The sequence below is a fragment of the Molossus molossus genome, unplaced genomic scaffold, assembly GCF_014108415.1.
Source record: "Molossus molossus isolate mMolMol1 unplaced genomic scaffold, mMolMol1.p scaffold_m16_p_1, whole genome shotgun sequence".
In the NCBI taxonomy this organism is placed as follows: domain Eukaryota; kingdom Metazoa; phylum Chordata; class Mammalia; order Chiroptera; family Molossidae; genus Molossus; species Molossus molossus.
The window spans coordinates 2,903,183-2,926,038 of record NW_023425344.1 but is presented as its reverse complement, the minus strand read 5'-3'; the positions used below and the strand labels follow the sequence as shown (position 1 = coordinate 2,926,038).

General features: G+C 60.2%; 1 protein-coding gene across 3 annotated transcripts in view; it reads right to left on the bottom strand.

The window, feature by feature from the left end:
• Positions 1-1,258: 1,258 nt before the first annotated feature.
• The window catches only part of ABLIM2 (actin binding LIM protein family member 2), a 90,471-nt gene continuing 68,873 nt past the window's right edge, over positions 1,259-22,856 (bottom strand). For all 3 annotated transcript variants that reach the window (XM_036260012.1, XM_036260003.1, XM_036259993.1), the window contains 5 exons: positions 18,408-18,469; positions 12,602-12,656; positions 11,321-11,328; positions 11,046-11,126; positions 1,259-1,478 (listed from right to left, as the gene is read on the bottom strand). In XM_036260012.1, coding sequence (XP_036115905.1) covers positions 1,365-1,478; positions 11,046-11,126; positions 11,321-11,328; positions 12,602-12,656; positions 18,408-18,469 — 320 coding nt within the window. In that variant the 3' untranslated portion in view covers positions 1,259-1,364. The remainder of the gene's footprint in view (positions 1,479-11,045; positions 11,127-11,320; positions 11,329-12,601; positions 12,657-18,407; positions 18,470-22,856) is intronic.

Sequence of the window (22,856 nt, the reverse complement as noted above, 5' to 3'; positions counted from 1 at the left end):
CGGGACACACACAGACGCAGCTCCACGGGACACTGGGAACAGACGTGGCGACACCTTTCTGGTGCTCACAAGCCTCTCAGTGCACTTCATTCACAGACTGCGACAGGCACGAGGCCTGACCCGCCCCTCGTCCCACAGAGGGCCTTGCGGCTGGGTACCCGCGGGCCTCCGCCACCAGGCCCTCTGCGGCCTCGGCAGACCAGACAGGTGTCCCAGCCTCTGTCCCCGAGTGTGAGTGTCGGTGTCTATCTCAGCACCACCCACGAGGCATTGCTCCCAGGGCCCCACGTTCATGGCCTGCCGCAGGGAGGTGGGGACCGCTGGCTACGCCCCCAAAGCCACGTGGGTACTAGGCTGGGCACTCTGGCTGACAGGGAGGTCTTTCCTCTCCAAGACTCAGAAAATAACAGCGAGGAAGTAACTGTGGATCCAGGCTGCACACATACTCAAAATGGCATTATTGGGGGGGCTGCCTTTCAGGGCACCCGTGTGACAGGTACGAAAGAAAACGGAGCAGAAAGCACACAGACGAGGGTCGCACGTAGCAGGGACACACCAAGAACCAGACCACACAGCTCTGACGGTGGGCTAAGGCTGGAGGCACCGCCTCGCGGGACTGGAGAACTAGACTCTCCCGATGTCCTCTCACACGGGAGTAGCGAGACTTTGTAACAAAATAAAACCTTTGTGTTGCTTTAGAGAGATCATCTAGGCATCCAGGGGTGATCCGGAAGGACAACGCAGTGCACGGAGGGCCCCGGAGGAAGGCACCCTGCCAGGCTGACGTCTGTCCCTAAAGAGACTTGTCACGACCGGCCGCAAAACATGTGCACCCCACGCTTGGCACAGCCCTGGGCACCCCCAGCTGCAGGGCCGCGAGCCAGCACCCTCTGTGTGCAAGGCTGTGCCTCCCAGGCTGGGCAGGTAGGTGGGGCCAGTGGACTCTGGGAGCCCTGTGCCCCCCAAAGATTGTGTCAGTGCCTGTCATTGACAAGCCTCCTCCAATCTCATATCCTGGTCACCGCTGTGGCCCAAGGGCCTAGGAAGGCGGGCTAAGGGTGTCTAAAGGACCCCCTCTCTTGGGACGGCCACTCTGCAGCATCTCCCTGATGCCAAGCGCAGCGGGGGAAGGGGTGGTGCAAAGCAAGGCATCTGGGCCCTAAACTACGGCAGGCGTGTGGCAGGTGCACCTGCTGTGGAACCTGCTCCCGCCCCGCCCCGCCCCCCGCCCTCCCCAGGTGCCCCCACCAGCCCTGTGGACACAGAGAAGCCAGCGCCAGTGCAATTAGGAGGGGTTTGTGCGGTTCCCGCCCGGTGCCCGCGGCTCTGCCCCCGGTACGTGTGGCCAGGCGCCTGGGCAGACGTCAGAACAACAGCGCTTTCTTCTTGAGGTCATTCCTCTTCCAGAGGGCCAGGCGGTCAAACTCTTCCATGCTCATCCCAAACACTTCCTGGAACTCCTCCGGCGACAAGTGTCTCTTCAAATAAAAAGGGAAAACCAGAGGGCAGTGGTCAGTGACTTTGCAACACGCCACTGGGCCGCCCGAGGCAGGACTGTTGTTTGGGGTGTTGGGGGGCCTCCTGTCCCCCAGGAGCCCCTGCAGCTCTATCCTTCCCACTCTGCAGCTGACAGCCCAGAGGAAAGAGACTCGGCTAAGGACCCTCGGTGCCCACACACGCATCTCCCATTGGGAACCGAGGTCACGGCGCTCCTGGGACCAGGACTCCACCTTCCTGGAAACAGCTGGGTCCCCGGATCTGCTCACATGCTCACATTATAATTCCCACGGTGCCATCCGAGAGGAGGAGGCAGACGGCTCATTATGACCCATTTCACAGACGAGGAAGCTGAGTCGTGGAACATGAGTAAGGAAACCAGGCAGGGCCCAGACCTGTGTTCGAATCCCCCGTGCCTGGCCTCTGCTGTGCCATAAGGTCTTTGTCTCTGAGCCCCGCTCCTCGGCTGGGGCCCACGGAGAGGCTGCGCAGCATGGTGGTCAAGGGCACCAACGCCAGCTGACCTCTGGAGCCTCAGGCCACTCGCCGGTGCAATGGGGTGGCCCTGCATCCCCCCTGGGGTTGTGGGGACAAATGAGTCAAGACAGTTAGTGCTCATGACGGGGCCAGTGGGTGTCAGCCGCCAAGAGAGACCTGCACGCAGCCCTGCACCCACGTGACCGTGGCCTTGCGGACCCCACACGTGAGGGACTGCGGCTGGGAACACATGCTAAGCCAGCCTGCTGCTGGGCTGGCCTGGACGCTAACATGGAGCAGGAACCCTGGGCAGTGGCCGTAGTCCTGGCCCCACTGGAGACAAGAGTGGACCTCTTCCACGGCGAGAGGGACTGAGATGGGACCTTGGAAGGGAACCCCCTTAATTTTACATCATCAAGAAGTCTTCCCACGAAACCCCATCCTCCCATGGGGTCTCAGGAAATTCCTTTCCCCAGAGCACCCGAGCCCCGCTTCTCCTGGTACCAGTCACACGGCACTGTGGCCAGCGCTCAACTCTGCTGAACGACCCACTTTAAAATGATAAAGGGCCGCGCGTTACTGCATGTGAATTTGACAACGAAGAAAACCAATTCTTGCCCTGCCGGTGTGGCTCAGTGGTTGAGTGTGACCCATGCGCCAAGAGGCCGCCAGTTCGATTCCCAGTCAGAGCACATGCCCAGGTTGTGGGCCAAATCCCCAGTGGGGGGCGTGCAGGAGGCGGCCAATCGATGTTCTCTCTCATCGATGTTTCTATCTCTCCCTACTTCTCCCTTCCTCTCTCTCAAGTCAATAAAGAAAAAAAAATTATAAAAAATACCCCACCAATTCTTGCACAAAAAAGTGTGCTTTCCTGCATTTCACAGCAAAAGTACTCCCACTAAAGGTCGGCTGACGAGGAGGAGAGAACCAGGACACGCAGTGTGGAAACGGTTTCTGGGCGGCTGAGGAATCCACACCCAGTCCAGAGACTCAGAACCGTCACTGCCGACAGCAGCACCCTGTCCAGGTGCAAGTCACAGCCTTTGCAATGGTGTGGGACAACGGAGACATGAAACGGGAGGAGAGACGGGAACTCGCTCCTACTGGTATTCACAAATAGTGCCTGGGCGCCTGGGACAGGGCAGAGACAGGGGGCCCTGGGGTGGGGCGGGGGGCGGTTAACAGACATGAACACGAGAAAGGCCATTGGTCCCTGGAGCCTGAAAGTAGCCAGGTGGGCGGGGCAGCGGAAGGAAGCAGGTCCGGGTCTTCAAAGAGATGCCCAGCCACTCTCTGCTTCCCTGCTGTGGTGGGATCTACAGTGCCCTGCTCGGGGATGGGTTGGGCGAGCCAGGGCCAGTGCACGGGACCCTCAGTCATCCTTACTGTGCGGGTGGGGGTGCTGCCCCCACCTGCTCCCACATTACTGCTGCGCGAAGGAGCCACTCCATTGCGGGAAGGCAGGGTGAGACCTGGAGGGAGGGAGGGAGGGAGGGAGGGAGGGAGGGAGGGAGAGAGGGAGGGAGGGAGGGAGGGAGAGGAGGCTGCATGGGGTCCCAGCTGAGTTCTCAGCTCTGCAGGCCTATCAGTTACCTGGGGTGCTTGTCAGATCTGGGAACTGAAAGGCCCCGAAACCTACCAAGGTCGGCTCAGTGGCACAGGGCCTAAGAACCTGTATCTGCCACACGCCTCCCGGAGTAGCTGATGGAAGCTAGGTTTGGGACCACTCAGGCTCAGGGCAGTCCTGGGTGGGGACCCCCCTCCCTGCTCCTGTGTCCCCATCTGTGAGAACGGAGCTAGGCCGCCTGCCAGCTGTGGGTGGGGGAGGGTCAGTGAGGAGTGACTTGCCGGCTGAGGGATCTGTGCACCCCTCTGGCTCCGGCTCTGTGGCCTAGCGTCCCCCTCACCTGCCTGTCCCCCTGCCTTCCAGATGAGAGGGGCTGAGGGGCCCTGCTTGTGGCAGGTGTGAGATCCGAGATAAACCGGCTCAAGGTCACCGGCAGAGTCATCCACCCCCCAACCCGGGCGGGACTCTTTTTGCCGCCCTGTGAGTTTGCAGTAGAACAGATGACCCCGGGGCCCCTCCCTTGGCCCCTGGTTCCTGAAGGCTCCCCAGGAGGAGGGCGGCCTTACCCTCTCACCCCCAGGTGCCCACCAAAGCCCAGCACAGCCCAGCTCCTTCCTGAGCAGGAAGGAAGCCCAGGGCGCGGTGTCTTTGCAGACGGGCTGGTCAGCCTCATTCAGGGACAGCCCACCCCTGGGGTGCACCGGTCTCCCAGGGCCCACAGGCTTTGCTGAAGGGTCTGCCGACAGGGCGCCCTCCAGGGCAGTGTCCCGCAAAAACCTCCGACCCAGGACCACACAGCCCAGGACTGCGGTCCTGGCTCCGACCCCACACTGAGGGCTGTGAGCTCAGCCGTGACGTCTGTGAAGTGGCAGTAAACAGCGAGGTGCTGTGACCCGTTCTTCCTCTGCTTGGAGGGCCAGCCCCTCCCTCCCTGGTCACCCGGGCAACTCCTACGAGGGGATCCGCTCCTCCCTGGCCGCCCCTCTCGAAGGCTCCCAGAGCCCTCTGGCCTCCCCTCCACTTTCAGGCTGTCCGTGTGATGTCACTGAGCGGGGCTGGGGCACACCGGAGCAGGACATTCGACCACAGACACACCACGTAGCAACCGTGGAAAATGGAGGGCCGAGTTTTGAGTACGTACACCTTTGCTTTAAATAGAATTGACTCCATCCCGAGTTTACATAATCTGGTTTCTGGAATGGCTGGGTTTAACGCCAGCATGAAAAATCCCGGAAATCTCATAGTGGGGGCAGCCGCTGAACTGTGCCCTGTACGTGGTTCCCTCGGCGCCGGGCGCCGGGCGGGCGGGCCCTCGTCTCCCCCGCCTAGGAGCCAGCATGGTGCTTGGAGGCACGTGAGTGGCCTGGACAATGACCGCAGAGGGGGTGTGCAGGGTGGTGCCCCCCGCATGCTCTGTTCTCTCCACTCACCTGGGGGTGCCAGGTTCGGGGACACTGGTGTCGACCAGACCAGGCCGCTCCCGCCCAGGGAGCTCTCCCACCTGCTGGAGAGGCAGGTCAGAAAGCAGTAAGTCCATTTGAGGGTTGAGGGGCCAGGGAAGAGCCAGGAAGGCTTTGCAGAGGAGACACCTGTGACCTGGAGAAACGAATCACTGACTTGACTTTGTGACCTGGACCCAGTGGGAAAGGGTCCCTGAAAACAGCAGAAACCACCAGCCTCTGGCTCACAGCGAGAGCTCATCAAAGGCACGCTGGCCGATAACCACAGGGAACGCAGGGCACTGTGCCCGACCTCTGCCCCCTATGGCTTCTGGAACACGCCAGGCCCTCTGCCACCCTGGGCCTGCAATGCTCTTCCCCCACTCCACACAGTGGCTCCTCCTCATCCTCCAGGTCCCAGCTCAAATGTCCCCTCCTCCAGGGGGCCCTCCTGGATTGCCCTAGCCAATCCGGCCCTAGAACCGTGCCATGTCCCTAAGTGCTGACTAGCTGCTGACTTCTCGGGCCCCTGGAGCCCTGGCTGCTGGTGCAGACCCATTTTTCACACATACCTGGGCAGTGGGGACCCTGTGCCATCACCATAGTCTAACAGGTTCTCATCAGACCGGTCCGATGAGATTAAACAAAGCAGGTTCTTCAGCAGCTGCGGGGCCCTTCTTTCTCAGGCACATTCCACAGACAGGCTGTTACTGCTCCAGCGAACTCGGCTGTACCGTCAGCCTCGGGGTCCGGAGGCCGCTCCGGAAAGCACAGGACTCCACTGGGAGGAGGCGCCCCCTCCCGCAGCCAGCCCTGCACTGCCCGGCACTCGGAAAGTAAGGTCTGGGCTGCTGAGTCCGGGAGGACCCTCGAGTGACTCACAGGGACACTGCCCGGGCCCCAGGCCAGACGAGAAGCTCCTTTCCACTCCGTGCACCTGGCCAGGCACGGCGCCCGGCTGCCTGGCACAGCCAGGGCAGGGGCTGCTGGACGTTACGGCGGACATGGCACCCCTCTGCTGCCTGCTGACGTCGAGGAAAGGGGACCCTCCACGGCGTGCTGGCGGGGCCTCCGCCATCTGCTGGAGGCCCGAAGAGGAAGCACAGAGGTACCTGGGGTCAACTCTGGCCTGGTTCCCCTGCTGGCCTGCTCTGGGTTCCAGACTTGCCAGCCCGCAAGTTCCATGAGCAATTCCTGAAATGTATTTCTTAGTGAGGTCTGTCTGCCTGCGTCTGTCTGTCTGTCTGTCTGTCCGTCCACCTGCTTACCTGCCTGCCTCCCGTAATCCTGCCTCTCCGGAGGATGCTGGCTGAAACAGCTCCCTACCTAAGGAGCGGAAGGTCCGCGTGAGTGCGTTGGGGGTTTGCAGCATGGAAGAGGCGTCAGGACTTCGTTTGGGAGGGTCATTGATCCAGGAGGACAGCAGAGCACGGTGCTCCGAGCAAGCCCCTCGCAGGCGTCCAGCCCTGCCCCTCAGGAGCTGTGGGTGCCGGAAGGTCCTCCAGCTCCCTGCCTCCCAGGCCCCTCTGTGGCCCCCGCGTGGAGCGTGAGAACGGTGGGTGCCAACGGGACCAGTGTCCTGTCAGCGACGGGACAGGTGTTTGTTAACCAAACCTGGTCGCGTCTCAGTCCCACTTGTGCCCAGTACTGGGCGTCGAGGAGGAAGCTCATTCTCCTCCCGGGGCCGAGCCTCGCGGCCGATGCGGTTTCTCTTCACACCTGGCGCCTTGCCCATGGAAAGCCTTGTCTGACCCCCGGTCGTCTGTGTGGTTCTGTCAGGTGGGGATGGCCTGGACCAGCTGAGAGAGCTGGACACTGTACTCGCCGGGGCTCACTCGTGCTGGTGCTCAGTGGCCGCTTCTTGACAACCGGAAGCACACTCTCCGCCCGGCAGGACAGGCAGGGCGTGCCCTTGGAGCGGGCCGAATCGGGCTCAGAGTGGTTAGGACACTTGCTCACAGCCACACAGCTAGACACCGTGGGGGATCAGAGCCAGGCCACCCTGACCCTAAGAGCTCTCTTCTGCCACCAGGAAGCCGCCTGGACACATGGACTATGGTGATGCGTCTCCATAAGCACCAGGCACAGGTCTGAAGGGTGTGGCCTCAGGCGAGAGGACCCTTGAGTCTGACCAGGGACAGGCCAGTCCCCTTCCTCCGCTGGAAGCTCCTGGCACAGCAGAGCTCCGGAGGGTCCGTGCCACCTGCAGGCAGGTCTGGGCTGCTCCGCGGCATGAGGCCCTCAGGCGGGGCGGGGCCCGACCCTGCAGCACAGAGGGCTCCAGATCCAGGAAGGGCATTAAGCTGGGCCCCAGCGGACTCCTGGGAAGTCAGTCTGCTGGTCTAGCTCTGCCCATGGGGACCACACAACTCATCTGCCCACCCCCCGTGTGACCACACTTCCAGAGTGGCAGAGGGTGCTTGTGCCGCCTCCGTAAGTCACCAGCATTTACTGAGCACTTCCTGTGTGCTACCAGCTGCCTCCACAGCGCCTTTTACTCTGCCGGCCTAATACCGAACTCCCTGGGCCGAGCTTGGAGGCCAGAGCGCCAATCATCGTCAGAGTCCCGGCTCGTCGCGCTCCACCCAGTGGCCTCTACACCCAGCACCCTGTCCCGACAGCTGGAGTCACACCCTCACCACAGCGCCCCCTCCTGCGCCGAGGCCTGCCACCTCGACCCCGTCACTGCTGGAATGCCCCGCCCCAGCACTGCACCACGCTGTCCATCTTTCTCCGCCGACCTAATTCCTTCCCAGACGGGCTGCCTGCATCCGCACAGCCAATCCGGGCCTCACAATGCTGCCCCCGGCCTTGTTCTAAATTACAAGCCTAATCATTCGATCCCCCACTTAAAAGCCATTGTTTCTAGGCCAAAACCAAACTGCTCAACATGACCCAGGGCCCTGCCAAGCCTGGCCCGCCCTTAGTCACCCTGCAGGAGTACAGCCACCTCAGCTGCCTCATAGTCCCTCCTCAAACAGCCCTTGCTTCCTCCTGCCGCAGGGCCTTTGCACCTGCAGTGCATTTCCTGGAATTCTCTTCTACCTGCCAACCCTCAGCGTCCACTCGCGCGTGCAGGCACACTTACTGCACCATTAACTCTGACCCCTGTCTAACCACTTCCAGGCCCACCTGCCTCTCCTCTGGCGCCCTTGTCCGGTGTATAATTATACGCACTCACGTGGCCTCCCCAGCAGACTGAGTCTGTGAGGCTGGGGCTCCTGGAGCGCTCACCCTGACCCCAGGACCCACACTTCCCCAGTGGATGTGAGACTCGGCTAAGCACTCCGGCGGTAGGGTGTTAGGGCGGTAGGGCGGTAGGGTGGTAGGGTGGTAGGGTGGTAGGGCGGTAGGGCGGTAGCATGCCTTGACCATGCGACGAGTTCTCCTCCAGGGCCTGGCCCTACAGAGGTGTGGTGGCACCAGCTGCCCTCCCGAGCCATCCTCTCCTCTCACTGGGCACAACGGACCCAGCCTGCCTGGGTGGTTTGTCCTGTGACCAAGCTCAGCCTGGCCTTTGGGACCCTCCCACGTGAGGACCACAGACACAGGGCCACCACGCAGCTGTTTGAAGGGGTGGGCGGCTCCACGTGGACCGGTGTGGAAAACGTTCCCATCGAGTTGAAAAGAAACGGGCCGATGTCCAGCTGCCTAAGCTCCTCACCCCCAGCACCTGGGGGCCATGCAGGAAGGGCTCCCGAGCTCCCGGGGATTAGGACCTGGGGTGAGCCTGTGTGACCCTTACATTCTTCTTCGTCTCTTTCTGGAGTTTTACAAGCGTGATGCATTGTTTTTATATTAAAAATAAGGCTCTCTCCTCTGAGATAAAAACATCAGGGACCCCTTCTCCCGCGGCACAGGGCCGCTCCTGAGTCCCTCCTGGCTCACAGCCCAGCTCCGAGCCGGAAGAATGTGGGCGGGGCCCCATGGTGGTAACATGTCCACTCTGCCTCCTGGCTTGGCCTCCCCAGGAAGGGAATGATGACAGACACGCACCCTTGGGTGTGTGCTTGGATCTGAATGATTATACACACTCCCCGTCCTCAGAGTTGTTTACAAGGAAATATTTACACGTAGTAACTGCTTGGTATTTTGCACCTTTCGCCCAGTACTGTAGAATAAAAGGGGGGGGATGGGAGTCATTTAAAGTGACACTAGTCCAAGGGGAAGAAGCAAGTCTGAGCAGGCTCCGGGCCCAAGGCCACCGCTGTGCCTGGAGCAGGGCAGCTGGCTGAGCTCCCCTCTGTGGGGAGAGCCACCACCCAGAGGGCACGCCCCCAGGAACAGCCACGCAGCCGCCAGGAGCCCTCCCAGAGGCTCTGGCCTGGGAGCCACCCAGCTGGAGGCAGCCCGGCTCACAGCAGTGACGCGAGTACTGGGGACACAACCGCACGTGATCCGGGGCTCAGCTTCAGCAGAGCCACAGAGTGGGTCCCTGCAGAGAAGGCGGGATGTGGGAAATGAGGCCCAGGCAGAGGCCGCAGGGACCGACCAGTCACGAGACCACACGGCGGCGTCCTGCTGGGTTCGGGGCCTGCCCTGCACACACTGCTCTCCTGCTCCAGGGGCTGCGTGGGGCCGGGGGCCCAGCGTCCTCGGGTCCCTTGGCCCGGAAGACCCTTCCATGCTCTCCCTTCTCACTGGGGCCATCCTGTCCCTCCCCTAAGGGCCAGCCTTAGCTCTGGACGTGGCTGTGTCCTCGGCCCCATGGCTGCCCTCCCAGCAGCCGCCGAGTCACGGCCCGGCAGGCGATCTGGCAGGATCTGGTGCTGGCTGGACGCGCAGTAGGCTTCATATGCTCCAGCACCTCCTGTATGCCCAGCCCTGGGGCACAGATGGGCAGGGTGGCCCTGGGCTTCCAGGAACCTCCAGCACCCTCACACCCAGGGAAATCATCATTAAAAGGCTCCAACTCACTCCCGACATGGCTCAGGAGGTGAACCCATTGTCTAAACAGCGAGGACGCTGTAGGGCGACTGGGAGCATCAGTACCGCACGTGGGCCGCTTTGTACCTGGCCCTTAGCAGGTGCTCAGCAAAGAGAGCTCTCCCAGGCAACAATGTTACCCACGCTGCTGTCATCCTAACTGGGCCTTTTAAACTGGATACACTTGACCCTTGAACAGCATAGGTTTGAACCGTGTGGGTCCACGGATCTGAGGATTTCCTCACTAAATATGCAGTCAGCCCTCTGCATGCCTGGGTTTCGCACTGCGGATTCAACCAACCGCGATTCAACGGACTGCGAATCGATCCAAAACAGTGTGTTTGATCCTCGATGGGGAGCCTTCGAGGGAACAGGCTGAACATGTGTGTTAGTTTGCACCACTTTATTTCTTATTTTACTTTTTTTTTTTTTGTTAATCCTCACATGAGTATATTTTTCCAATGACTTTTTAGAGAGAGAGAGAGAAACATCGATTGGTTGCCTCCTGCAAGACCCTGACCAGGGCCTGGGATCAAACCTGCAACCCAAGTACATGGTCTTGAAAGGACTCAAACCCGCAACCCACTGGTCCATGGGCCACACTCTAACCATTGAGCAAACTGGCCAGGGTTGTTTCACACCATTTTATATGAGGGGCTTGAACACCTGCTGTTCCAGCACCAAGGGTTGGCTACAGTCAAGTTCTGGGGAGTCACATGTTACACTCAGATTTCGACTGTGCTGGGGGTCGGTGCCCCTCACCTCATTCTGTTCAAGGGTCAACTGCACTTGCTCTCCACACAGCAGTTCGTCATCCCGGACGTGAGAGGTCGTGAACTGGGGCAGCTTCCCATGGTCAGTGCTCAGGAAGACACCGTGAGACCGAGTTAAGCCCCGTTCCGAACCTCTCCTGCCCGGACCACGGACAGCTGGGGCCTCTGCACAGCCACCTTTGCTGGGCACCAAGCCCCAGGCCCGGTTCCCCCACCTTGCAACAGCGCGGGTCCTGGACACTCAGGCCTCGCCGAGCCTCCCCGCCCGGGGGCACACTCAGGGGCGATCAGTGCTGGCACCGTGGACAAGGCCCCTGCAGAGCCCCTCACTCAGCAGAAGGACCCCCGCCCCGGAGCCCCTCCTACCTCCAGTCTCGTCCGGTCCACGTCTTTGGGCAGTTTCACGCGAATGCGGTTCGTCACGATGAGGCTGTCATAAGGATAGACCTGTGGGGGGAGAGACCGCAGTTCGCCCGGAAGCACTGCCCCCCGGGGTGAAAGAGCTGAGCCCAGGCTGGGGGAGGGGCATACTTGCGTCTGCACTGGACACACATTTCATGGGACAAGCACAACAAAAGGAACTTTTAACCTGGCGGGAGCGGCAGGACGAGGTCAGGGTCAGCGCGGCGGTGGCCCCTTACCTTGTACTCTGTAAGACAAAGAGCGGAGACCACAGTGGACGGTTAGAAAGCACAGAGATTGTCCCAAAGGTGGAAGCAATGCCACCAGGGACACCCCCTGCAGTCAGCGGGGCCATGCTGGTCCTGTCCCCCTGGTGGCCGCCCTGGAGCCACGGGGGAGGAGGGCTCTGCCGGTCTCCGTGAGACACCAAGAGCAGGAGGTGGTCAGGAGGCTGGAGCCAGACTGGGAGCTGGACGCGGCACTGTGTCCCCCCGAGGAAGCCGCCTGCCTCAGCTCACCCCCTTGGAGTGGGTAGGCGTTTCGAGGGTGCTGTGGAGACTCACAGCCTCACTGGGGTCTAAGCCCTTTTACTTTCTTACCCTCTCAACCCTTGAGTTCCTCCTTTCAAGTGGCTGAGCTCTGTGCACTAGAGCTAAAAAGGTTTTCCCTCCGGACTAGAAGCGCCTTATTGAAAAATAAAACAGTACGAATAGAGGCCTCCGTGAGCACACAGAACCCACAGAAGCAGAAACTGGAACCCGGGCCGCAGGCCTGTCTCGGGAAAGAGTCCCTGGCAGGGGGCCCAGGCGAGGGGGGCCGGTCCCTGACTTTTTCAACAGGACACGTGGGATTCTGGACGCGCCAGCTGTGAGCCTGGGGACGTGGAGAGCCACTTAGAGGGAGCAGGCTTCGACACCCGTGCACCACCCTGCGTGCAAACCGGCCCACGAGAGTGAGCCACCCCCACCCTGTCATACTCGGGTGACAGGGCCAGGGAGCGTTGTGCCAGCCCCACTGTGCAGGCTCAGGGCCGGCTCCCAGCTGGCAGCCCTCAGCCAGGCGCCTGCCACGTGACCGGTCAGCGCCAACCTCACAGCTGATGCCCGTGAGGTGAGCGAGGTGAGCGAGGAGGGAGCATGAGGCCCAGTTTGGCCCTTGGGCTCAGACCCGGGACCTTTCACTGTGACTCTGCCTCCCTTACTGCCACGGACTTGCCCTGCCAGCGGGCTGACGTGCGCCCTGACGGGGGCAGCCATGCCCACACAGACCCCTCTCCCCCAGGGGCCAGAGTGACAGACAATCAGGCCAGGGCCAGGGAGCGCCGCGGGAACATGGGGATGGAGATGGAGGTAACTGGGTCCCTGAGGGGAGACGCAGGAAAGAGCTCCCAGGCCCCTCACTGCACGATGCTTGGAGCCTTTTGCCAGCTGGCCGGGAGGTTGGTTTCAGAATGAGATTTGTGGGAACGCGCTAGGGACCCCTGCCCCAGCCAGAGACCTGGGGTTCCCCGTTCCTTGTACCTCTCGTGCCCCAGCTGGCATCCGGGTCTGCTCCACAAGGGGCCAGAGTGGTGTTCTGGAAGAGAAAAAGAAAGGGCAGCAGGAGGCGGGCCGCAGGGGCGGGCAGTCCGGCCGGGTCCTCGAGGCCTGGGTGGGGAGGGTGTCAAACCACCTCGGCTCAAGACGCCACTTTGGATGCCTGCGACCGCCGGGCTTGTTGCCCTCACCTGGCAGCTTTGCCCCAGGTCTCCCGCCGCCTTTCAGCCTACACTGCCCCTGCCTGTCCAGGCAACTCCTACTGAACCGCCTGGGGAGACGCTCCCGGGGCCTGGTCCCTGGGCCCTGCAGCTGGCATGGACCCCAGCGGGTGGCTCAGTGCAGAGACAGTTCCGCGGGGGTCTGGGGGTCTCTGCTCCCCTCCAGACCCTGCTGTCCCCAGATGCTCGGTAACTGATGTCTGTATAACCCCCTGGAAAGGCGCCCTACATGTCGTGAGCTCTCCTTTCGGAGTGGCTGTACGTGACGGTGACATTCAGAGGGTGACAGCTTGCCAAGGGGACGTGGGCTTGAGAGGCCGCCGCCTGCCTCAGGTACCTGCCAGCAAACTTTGCCATTTTAGTGATTCTCGCCCTCCCCACCCAGGCCACCCGCAAATGCAACCCTGCAACCCCCCAGGAAGGTCCCCGCCCCGTAAGCACTGAGTGCCCGTCGGGGTTCATCCACCCCCCGCCGTCCAGGTCCTGCACTGGGCACAGGTCCCACACGGGGTCAGGGCTCTTGCCAGCGCCTCTGAAACTGGGTGCAGGCGTTCTGTTTCAGAGAGAGGTCTGCAGTTGGAGGGGTGACGTGCTGCACCCTCGGATCCTGTTACAGGAAAGAGTGCTTTCAGCCCTAACGTACTGCAGAGGCGGTGAGCGAGGAGGCCACAGCCCGAGCCAGAGGGGCGGAAAGGCCTCAGAGAGCCCGAAGCCAAAGTCCTTCACCCCAACAGAGGACCGAGGTGGTGAGTGGGGTGAGCACATGAAGTGCAGGGTTGGGGCCGGTCTTTATTTAAATGTTTGATCTTTTGTTCATCTTGGGTTTGAATGCATCGATTCGGAGTTTTAAAAACATTGCGTTAAAACATTACTTATCTTGATTACTGGGTCATTTGGTGAGCACCTCACTGGCCTGACCTTGTCCCAGCTCCGGAGCCCCTAGCGTGACTCTCGTGACAGACTAGTTCTCCTTAGTTGTAAGAACACTTTCCTGAGACATTTTCTAAGGACACTGACAAGCACCCCCAGGTGCGCCTGTCTGGTCAGGGAATCTCCTCCCGGAACAGAGCAGGGAAATGCCGCCCCCTAGTGCCCACTGTCCTGCATCGCAGGCCGTCAAGGCTGGCCACCATGGCCCCCGTGGGCAGTTGGAATCCCTTCCTAGAGGCAAAACCAGCTTCCTCTGCTCTGCCAGGCTCTGGGACAAGACAGAGCCTTCCCGGAGGGAGTGTGGGGCATCACCCGGGTAGAGAGGGGAGCCAAGTACCAGCCCAAAGCAGGGACAGAGCCGTCACAGATTACAAGTAGGGCTGGGGTCATTCAGGACGTCTGTGGTGCAAGGGGCCCTCGGGTGGCTGCTGTATGTGTGGGCTGGCAGGGGAGCTAAGCGGCCAGGGGGGCCCCTCAAAGGCCACACCAACAGGAGCATGCCTGGTGGACTCCCTGCAGCTCTTAGCCCAGGACCACAGAAGGTAAAACCATCTGCCTCCCATTTGTTTGGCGCTATTACGCGCCAGCAGCATTCAGCCACATCTGCTCCTCTCTGGGGTCTTAGGAGGGCTTCCCTGTTACCACTTTATGGACAACGCTCAGCGAGGTGAAGCAACTTGCCCGAAACCACACAGTGAATGCCTGGTGCCGTAAAAAATCTCACTCAGGTGTCTTACGTTTCAAAAATTATACTGAAATTGCTAACGGTGGGAGTGAAATCGAGGTCACTGACCACCAGCCTAGAGTCACAGTGGATCTTGCCACCTGACGCGGCAGCCTCTGAGCCGACAGCAAGGGGAGGGACTTGCTTTCATGCTCATGGGGGAGCCACGCTGCAGAGCTTGAGACTTCACAGCTGCGATGTTACCTGTCCTCACGGCAGTCTTAAGAGGTAAGGATGATTTTTTAAAGACTAGGAAATAGATAGTCAGAAATGTATGGAACCTGCCCAAACCACACTCGTCCGTGGCAGGGCGGGATCTGAACCCAGGGCTGCCGCTCACGCACGCGCTCCCTGCAGCTAGCTCTCCAGCCGCAAGCATCAGGCTTCTTGAACTTGTTAGGGTGTCCTCGGAGTCACAGACATGAGCTTTTTTTTTTTTTTTGATATTTTGTTCAGATAGAGTGAGAGGGAGAGAGAGCGAGAAACATCGACATGAAAGGGACACATGGAGTGGCTGCCACCCACACGACCCAACCAGGGCCGGGGACGAACTGCAACCGAGGTACGTGCCCTTAGCGGGAACCGAACCCGGGTCTCTCTGGACCACAGGCCGACGCTCCAACCACTGAGCCAAACCGGCCAGGGCGACATGAGCGTTTTTCTAACGGCTCTGTGGACATGTGAAGAGAGCCTGAGTCAAGAGACCGACATGGTTCTTGCACCTCTGAGGTGGAGTTTGACATCTGCATTATTCAGCTGCTCCATGTACTTGTCACTTGATCCGTATGCCTGATTTCAAGAGCATTCTGGTCAAATCACCTGCCATACTTGTTGCCATAGCAACCAGCGTGCTTGGATTTGACCGAGCTTGCTGCACTTGAGTGTACGAGGGTCGCACCTGCTTTCTAAATCATGCCCCCGTGCATTGGTGCCCCCCTTTGTACTATTAATGCTAATTGGACACTGTCTCCTAGTAGGAGGACTCAGTCTGTTCACATTTAGCATCAGGGTTTTTCAAGGGGGTACTCTTTCGAGGGGCTGCCACTGGGGTCTGCTGGTGGCCAGTGGCCCTTCTCTGAGAAACAGGCCAGGTGGCCATATCCCCAGAAGAGCCAGTGCTGTGAGCACCCAGCAGAGTCAGGGTCTGGGGAAGGCTGCTGCTTGGGGATGAACAGCGATGGCCCCATGTAACAAGTCCCCGTCAGCAAGAATGGGGACCCCTGTGCCTCCCAGATGACCTGACCCCTTCCTCCCAGTGGACGAGAATGACGCCACTGTGTCCTCGCCATCGGGGGCTGGGAGCTGAGCTCCCATAGATTCTGCTACAATGTTCTTTCCTGGTTTTTTTTTTTATCCTCATTCGAGGACATTTTTCCATTTTTTGTACAGACAGAGTGGGAGGGAGGAGAGAGGAAGAGAGAGAGAGGGAAACATCGATGTGAAAGGGACACATCGAGTGGCTGCCACCCACACGACCAACCAGGGCCGGGGACAAACTGCAACGGAGGTACATGCCCTTAGCGGGAACCGAACCCGGGTCTCTCCGGACCGCAGGCGGACGCTCCAACCGCTGAGCCAAACCGGCCAGGGCCTTTCCTGGTCTTTGATGCGATTTTCTGCTCGTCTCCTCCTTCCCTCCCTCTCCTCCCTGTGACTTTGTGTCAATGGGGTTTTGGAGACACTGTATCTGTGCGTTTCCTCTTAGGCCACCAAGAAACCTTTCTGGAAGTAAAAACCAATCAAGAAACAACTTGGTAAGTGACTTGGGAGCTCTGCAGGCCGTGGGCAACAGTGGGTGGACCAGCGCTCGCCGGGGACCCGCAGAGTGAAGGGAACAGGCCGGGCGCTGAGCTCTGTCAAAAGGCTGAGCATCACAAGACAGTGATGGGGCCTTCCCACTGGGAAACAGGCCCACAATTACACAAGAGTCTTAGGGGGGAAAAAAGAAAAGAAAATGTTAGCAGGGAGAAAGAACCCAAAGCAAAGTCACCAGCAATATTCACTGACACCCCACGGAAGCACCACGAAATGTGAAAATCCTCACGGGATGAGGAGTCCCACCATGTGCCCCAGCACCCTCAGGGCACACAGCCTTCCCGCCTCTCCTCCCACCCGCAGGCTGGGGATGCTCTCCAAGGGGCTCTGAATTCTGCTCGCTGTTAGGGAGGGGATGGGACAGGGCCCCGCCCGAGCGCCTGGACCAGCTGTTCCCAAACTCGTTGAGAGGGAGGAGGCCTCGGACCAGCCCGGGAGCCAAGAGGCTCTCCCGAGGGGGTGCCAGGCAGGGACCACTGCGGCAGGCGGGGAAGCGCAGAGGGATCTCTGGACTTTCCTTCCGCAGGCTGAGGAAGAGCCGGCCTTGACTCGGGAGGCAGGATCCCGGCCCATCCACGACCTCCTGCCTCACCGGCCCCAGTCGGAGAACAGCTGTTCCAGGTGAGCAAAGAACATTCTGGACCACTGCCCGCAGGACCCTGCACCGAGCTCCCGTGGACTTCGGTCCTGCATCCCCCCACTTTCCACGTGGACAAGAAGGGTGAACAGACGCGATGAAGGAAACTGGAAGAAGCAGGAAGCATGCACGGCCCGCCTCAGCCCATTCCAGACAAGCGGGGGCAGTGCGGGGCCAGGGCTCCGGGTCTGACCCTCAGAGGGGCCCGTTCTGGACAAGCGGGCAGTGTGGGGTCAGGGCACCGGGTCTGACCCGCAGAGGGGCCCGTTCTGGACAAGCGGGGTTAGTGAGGGGCCAGGGCTCCGGGTCTGACCTCAGAGGGGCCCGTTCTGGACAAGCGGGGAGGGTGAGGGGGCCAGGGCTCCGGGTCTGACCGCGCAGAGGGGCCCGTTCTGGACAAGCGGGGGCAGTGCGGGGTCCTGGGCACCTGGGGGCAGTGTGGGGTCAGGTCACCGGGTCTGACCGCGCAGAGGCACCGGGGCCCGTTCTGGACAAGCGGGACAGTAAGGGGTCCAGGGCACCGGGTCTGACCGCGCAGAGGGGCCGTTCTGGACAAGCGGGGGCAGTATGGGGTCCAAGGCACCGGGTCGGACCGCGCAGAGGCACCGGGGCCCAGGACCGACACAGCGGCATGTCCCACGGAGCCTGGGGCAGATGGAGAAGCTGAGAGGTTGCCTGAGGCTCTGGGGACACATCCCTATTGGCTGTGTCCCGGTGGCCTGGCCGCTGGCTACGAGGTTCTCCTGGGGGAGGCTGGAGGGCTGTCCCCTGCGCTCCACTGATGGCTGAGATCACCACGGCGCAGTAGCAGGGTCTCCGCATTGAGTGGCTTCTCCTGAGGCTGAATCGCCTCGGTTTACAGACAGATGTCCTGAATGGGAAGAGGCTCCTGGGGCTACGTGGGGTGGGGGGGCTCTGGTGTCATCATGTCCGCCCGACCCTCACTGAGGGTCCTCACTGGGAGAGGGACAGAAACGGACAACACTTCATCAGGGTCTGGCCCCTGGGCTGTCCTGTGGATGTCCCGAGACTGGGAAAGCCTGGGGGAGGGGTCCAGCCGGCCCGCAGCTGGGAGCACCCAGAGTTCTGCGCTGCGCAGACCCAGTGACATCTGTAGTGGGGACAGCAGGGACGGTGATGACGGCGAGCGGCCAGTGGCGTTCCGGGAAAGGAAGTGGCTCTTGGCTCTCGTGCTCAGGTCCCTCTTGGGTTCTAGGACACGGGCGGCCCGGTCTCCCTGCCGTACGCAGCGGCCTCCCCGGGGTCGGGCCGAGTGGGGGGAGGGGTGCTGCCCGGTCTGTGGTCTGCAGAAGCGGCAGAGAGGCCCCTGGTGGAGCAGCAGGTACAGGCGGGCAGGCGAGCGGGGTCCCCAGGCCTCCTCCTGGCTCTGTGGTCAAGAGGCTGAGGGAGCTGGTCAGGCTCGCCAGGAGGTCAGTGCGCCGCGTGCCGGGGCGGGGTACCTACCCGGTGGTCCAAGCCATTCTTTCCGTGTCCTGGGAGAGGGTCAGATTTGGAATAGGGGAACCCTGAAACAGACACAGCACAGCTCTGTCACGCGCGCGGGCAGGCTCGGCCCAGCGCGGGAGGGAAGCCGGGATGGGGGGCAGGCAGGGGACGCAGAGGGCCCGAGCATCACACCCTGCCTCAGTCTGACCTCTGTCCCCAGGAGCCGAGGAAGAAGCCAGGGAGGTGGCGATGTCCCTGAGCCCGCCCACGACACCGGCAACACCACAGAGCCTGACGCTACCCTGGCGGGCACCTGTGTCCTCTGAAGCCCGGGGGTGAGGCTGAGCCGGAGTGGCCAATAGAGGCCCAGCACCAACCCAAGGGCCCGGAGACCATTTAAAAAATATATAACCTGAGCTGTTTGCAGTTGGGGGATTTCACTTTAAAACCCTAATTTCTAGCTTCTTTTGAAGTCTGAGATACGGGGCCCTGGCTCCCCGTGGGAAGTCCACACCGGATCTACCTGGGCTCACAACCTGGCTGCCCGTTCCATGCTGAGTCTGGAGAGAGCGGAGTGGGGCTCCCCGCAGTGTCCTCCTGCTCAGCCTGGAGGACACATGTCCTGGAAACGAGGGCGAGCGGCCGAGCCCGGCCCCTGGGGCACAGGGCTCCCCATCCCACGAAGCACCCGCAGGAGGCCTGTCCCCAGCTGTCTTCCTACAGCCCATGGGCCCAGAGAGAGCAGAGCCCATGTCTGTCTGCTTCGCCTGGGGGTCCCCGCCACCAGCTCCAGCCGGCACTCAGCTGCTCAGGTGCCGACGCACAGGGTCACAGGCCAGAGCCCGCTCCTGGGAGCTGCCAGGCTCCCCTGAGGGCTCAGAGATGCGGTCACATCCTTCAGCGGTCACCAGGTGGGTGCGTGCAGAGCTCACCACCCACTTGAGCAAAGGGTGCTGACCCAGGTCCTTCCATTCTGAGGGCTCCACCAGTGGCAGAGGAAGTTCTGGGCAGGACACTTCTGCAGGAAATGCCTCGGCTGGGGACCGGCCTTGGGGACTCTCTGCCCCTGTGGCCCTGGGGAAGATTCCGGATGTGGGTCGGGAAGGGCCTTGTGCAACATCAAGGTCCGAGTTCTCAAACTTCTTCTAGAGGAGCCCTCTTGTCACGTGAAATCGTACATGACCTCTGACACACACAACAGATGGCAGCCGGGCTGGGGGACAGGGTGGGAGAGCGGGCCTGGGGCCAGACCTCCCGGGCTGCCCCCCTTCCTTCTGGCCGATTCCTCCCGTTTCACAGAAGGGAAATGGGGGCGCAGACACAGAGGGACCCGTGCAAGGTCACCTGCCTCAGTATTCTGGGCCCTCCAGGACACACCTGCCTCCTGATTTACACAGAGCCACGCACACTTGGGGACGTGAGGCTGGGATTCAGCATCTGAGGGACCCTTGGCTGAGACGCAGAAGCAACTTAGCAGCCAGAGACTAGAGCAGTGGTTCCCAAAGTGGGTTCCCTGGAGCAGCAGCATCTGCCTCATCTGGGACCTTGTTAAACAGGCACCTTCTCCAGCCCCACCCAGACCTACTACATCAGAATTCTGGGATGGGGTCGGGCGATGGGTGTTTCAACAAGCCCTGCAGGGCATTCTGATGCACAGGAAGGCCGGGAACCCCTGCCCGGGGGTCTCAGGAACAACATTGCCCTCGCCTCTGTCCTTAACTGCTTCAAGCCTGTGTCTTCACCTGCATTCGGTACAGTCACCTGGATGGCTTTCGAACCCGCCGCCCCCAGTCTCAAGGTGAAGTGCAGAAACCTTACTTCCTCGTCGGTCACTTTATCTTCCTGACTTTTTAACTACACTTGTCTCAGGTATTCCTGCACCTACCTGGGGCACCCACATCACAAGGCATTATCATGTTTGCTTCAGCCATCAAATACGGTTTAAGTGTAAACTCATAAAAAGTAGGGGCATCTGTTATAGTCACCCCTATTTTTACTCATTCTGATGTCCCTCCCTTCTGAAGCATCAAGCCTTCTTCTGTTACTACTTTCTCTCTCTCTGGAGAACTTCCTCTTGCCAAATAGGACCATTAGTGGAAAAGTCTCTTAGCTTTCCTTTGTCCGAGAACGTCTGCATGTCCCAGTCATTCCTGAGGGATACCTTCAGCCCGTTCGAACTCACGTCCATGGCCATGTTTTCTGTCAGCATCTGAAGAGTGTGCCACCCCCGCTGGCCTCCAGGGTTTCCCACGAGAAATCGGCTGTCAGTCGAACTGCGTTTCCCTACTGAACAGACGTCTTTTTCTGCTTTCAAGATTTTTGTTTTTCCCTCTGTCTCTAGATGTTTGAAGTTTCATTACGACGTGTTTGGGGAGTGGATTACTTTGGATGTATCCTATTGGAAGTTCACTTTTTCTGGAACCTGTAGGCTTATGTCTTCTGTCAAACTTGGTAAGTTTTGAGCCGTTGTTTCTCGGAATATTTTCTCAGGCCCACTCTCTTCTCTTCTTTTGGGACTTCCATGATCCAGATATTGTCCTACAGGCGGAGGGTCTCTCTGTTGTCCAGATTCTCCGATTCTCTCCTCGTCACCCTCTCGATTCACTATGGAGCCCATTTTTTATTGTGGTTATTTTATCTTTCAGTTCTATAATTTCCATTTGGTTATTTTTTATGTTATATTTCTTTGGTGAGATTCCTTCCTTCCTTCCTTCCTTCCTTCCTTCCTTCCTTCCTTCCTTCCTTCCTTCCCTCCTTTCCTCCCTCCCTCCCTTCCTTCCTTCCGTTGTTTCACGAGTATTTGTAACTGTTTGTTGAAGCATTTCTGTGACGGTTGCCTTAAAGACCCTTGCCAGGTCCCTCCAACATCTGATTCTTCTCAGTGTTGTATCTCTCTGTCTTTTCTCATTCAAATCGTTGTCTTCGTGGTTCTCGTGTGAAGACTACTTCTCTGTTGTCCCTGGACATGTTGGAAACTCTGGGTCCTAGCTGAGTCTCCTATTTAGCAGGCTGCCACCGTTTCGGTTTAAGATGGGTTTATTATGGGTTGTGGTTCTGACAGTTTAGTCTTCAGGATGTTTGTCAAAGTGCTCTTCTGGTGCTCACCCCTCGAAGAGTGAGATGTACTTCCTGGGTTGCTCTGTGCCCCGAGCTGGGGTGGGAGAGAGTGGCCGTGGGTGGACAGTGCCCCCTGGGCCCACGCTCCAGAGGACCTCCTGCTCAGCCTCTGCTATGTGGCCAGGGGAGGAAAACATCTGCCCGGTCACCTCGTGCGGCTGCACGGCAGGTGAGACGTGGAGCCCTTCATTTTTCAAGCCCCCTCGCCATCCACCTTCCTCTGTCCCTCTCAGAGCCCTGTGGCTGTCTGCCGCATTGTTTCTGGCCTTCCCCAGTGTACTGAGAGGAGGCGAGCAAGGAGAGGGTTCTCCGCTATCCCATCCCCTAGCTACTACCTGAGCCCATTAAGATGGGTCTCTCTTGGGGTGGGACCAGCCACCAGTAGACTTCGGGGTCCCCGAGATCTTGTGTGCAGCCAGGGTTGAGAGCCACTGGTTCAAAAAGTCTCTTCTGCTGCCCAGGAGCTGACATGGTGGGGTTGTCTCAGACCCCACGGCAGAGCTGGAGTGGGTTGGGGAGACCCCGAGACACTTGAGGGACTCGTGCACTGCTCGTGGCTTGTGCCCCTGCCCACAGAACCAGAGCCCACACACGGGCTAGCCCCTGGGCCAGTAGGCAAGCCTGCTGGGCACAGTGGAGCACAGCGTGTTGGCTAAAAGTAGAGTTCCCAGACAACCCCCAGGGAATGCAGCGGGCTCTGCCTTGGGGTGCCCACTCGTGCACCTGGGCTGGGAGTGGTCTTTACCAGTGAGGGGCCAATAGTGGCTTCTCCTGGGCCGAGGTCTTCTCCCTGATATCTGAGGCCCCACCAGTCTGCGGGCCTAACATGAGTAGAAAGCAAAGGGTACTCCATCCATCTAGGTGGAGGCCAAGTCCTTGCACAAAGACCAGGCCAAATCCCTGCCTAGGAGTCTCTGCATCAGGTAACCTTCTGGCCCCTCCTGGACACCAGAGCCCTGGACTGAAGCCCTCCAGCTCCTCCAAGCCTTGCCCTCCCTGCCCTTCCTGGTTGATGGCACTGCTGGCTGGGCCCACTCCACTTGTGTGGCACTCTCCATCCCCGTGCCTTGACCACTCTCCCCCTCCCCTTCCTCCAGCAATCTGCAGAGATGGAAAGGGAGGGGGCGGGGGGTAGTTGGGCTGGAGCAGGAGAATGACACCTTATCTGGGCCTCAGGCCCTTTTGAGAATGTACGCCTACTCAGAAACACATTTTATCTGGCACACGCGTGGGGAAAGTCCTGGGACAGGTCAACCACAGCCACTGCCCCGCGCACATCTGGAGCTGAGGCCCCTTGGGACTACCTCCAGCCCGTCCGGACAGCTGCACTTGGATGGCTCAGGTCCCGAC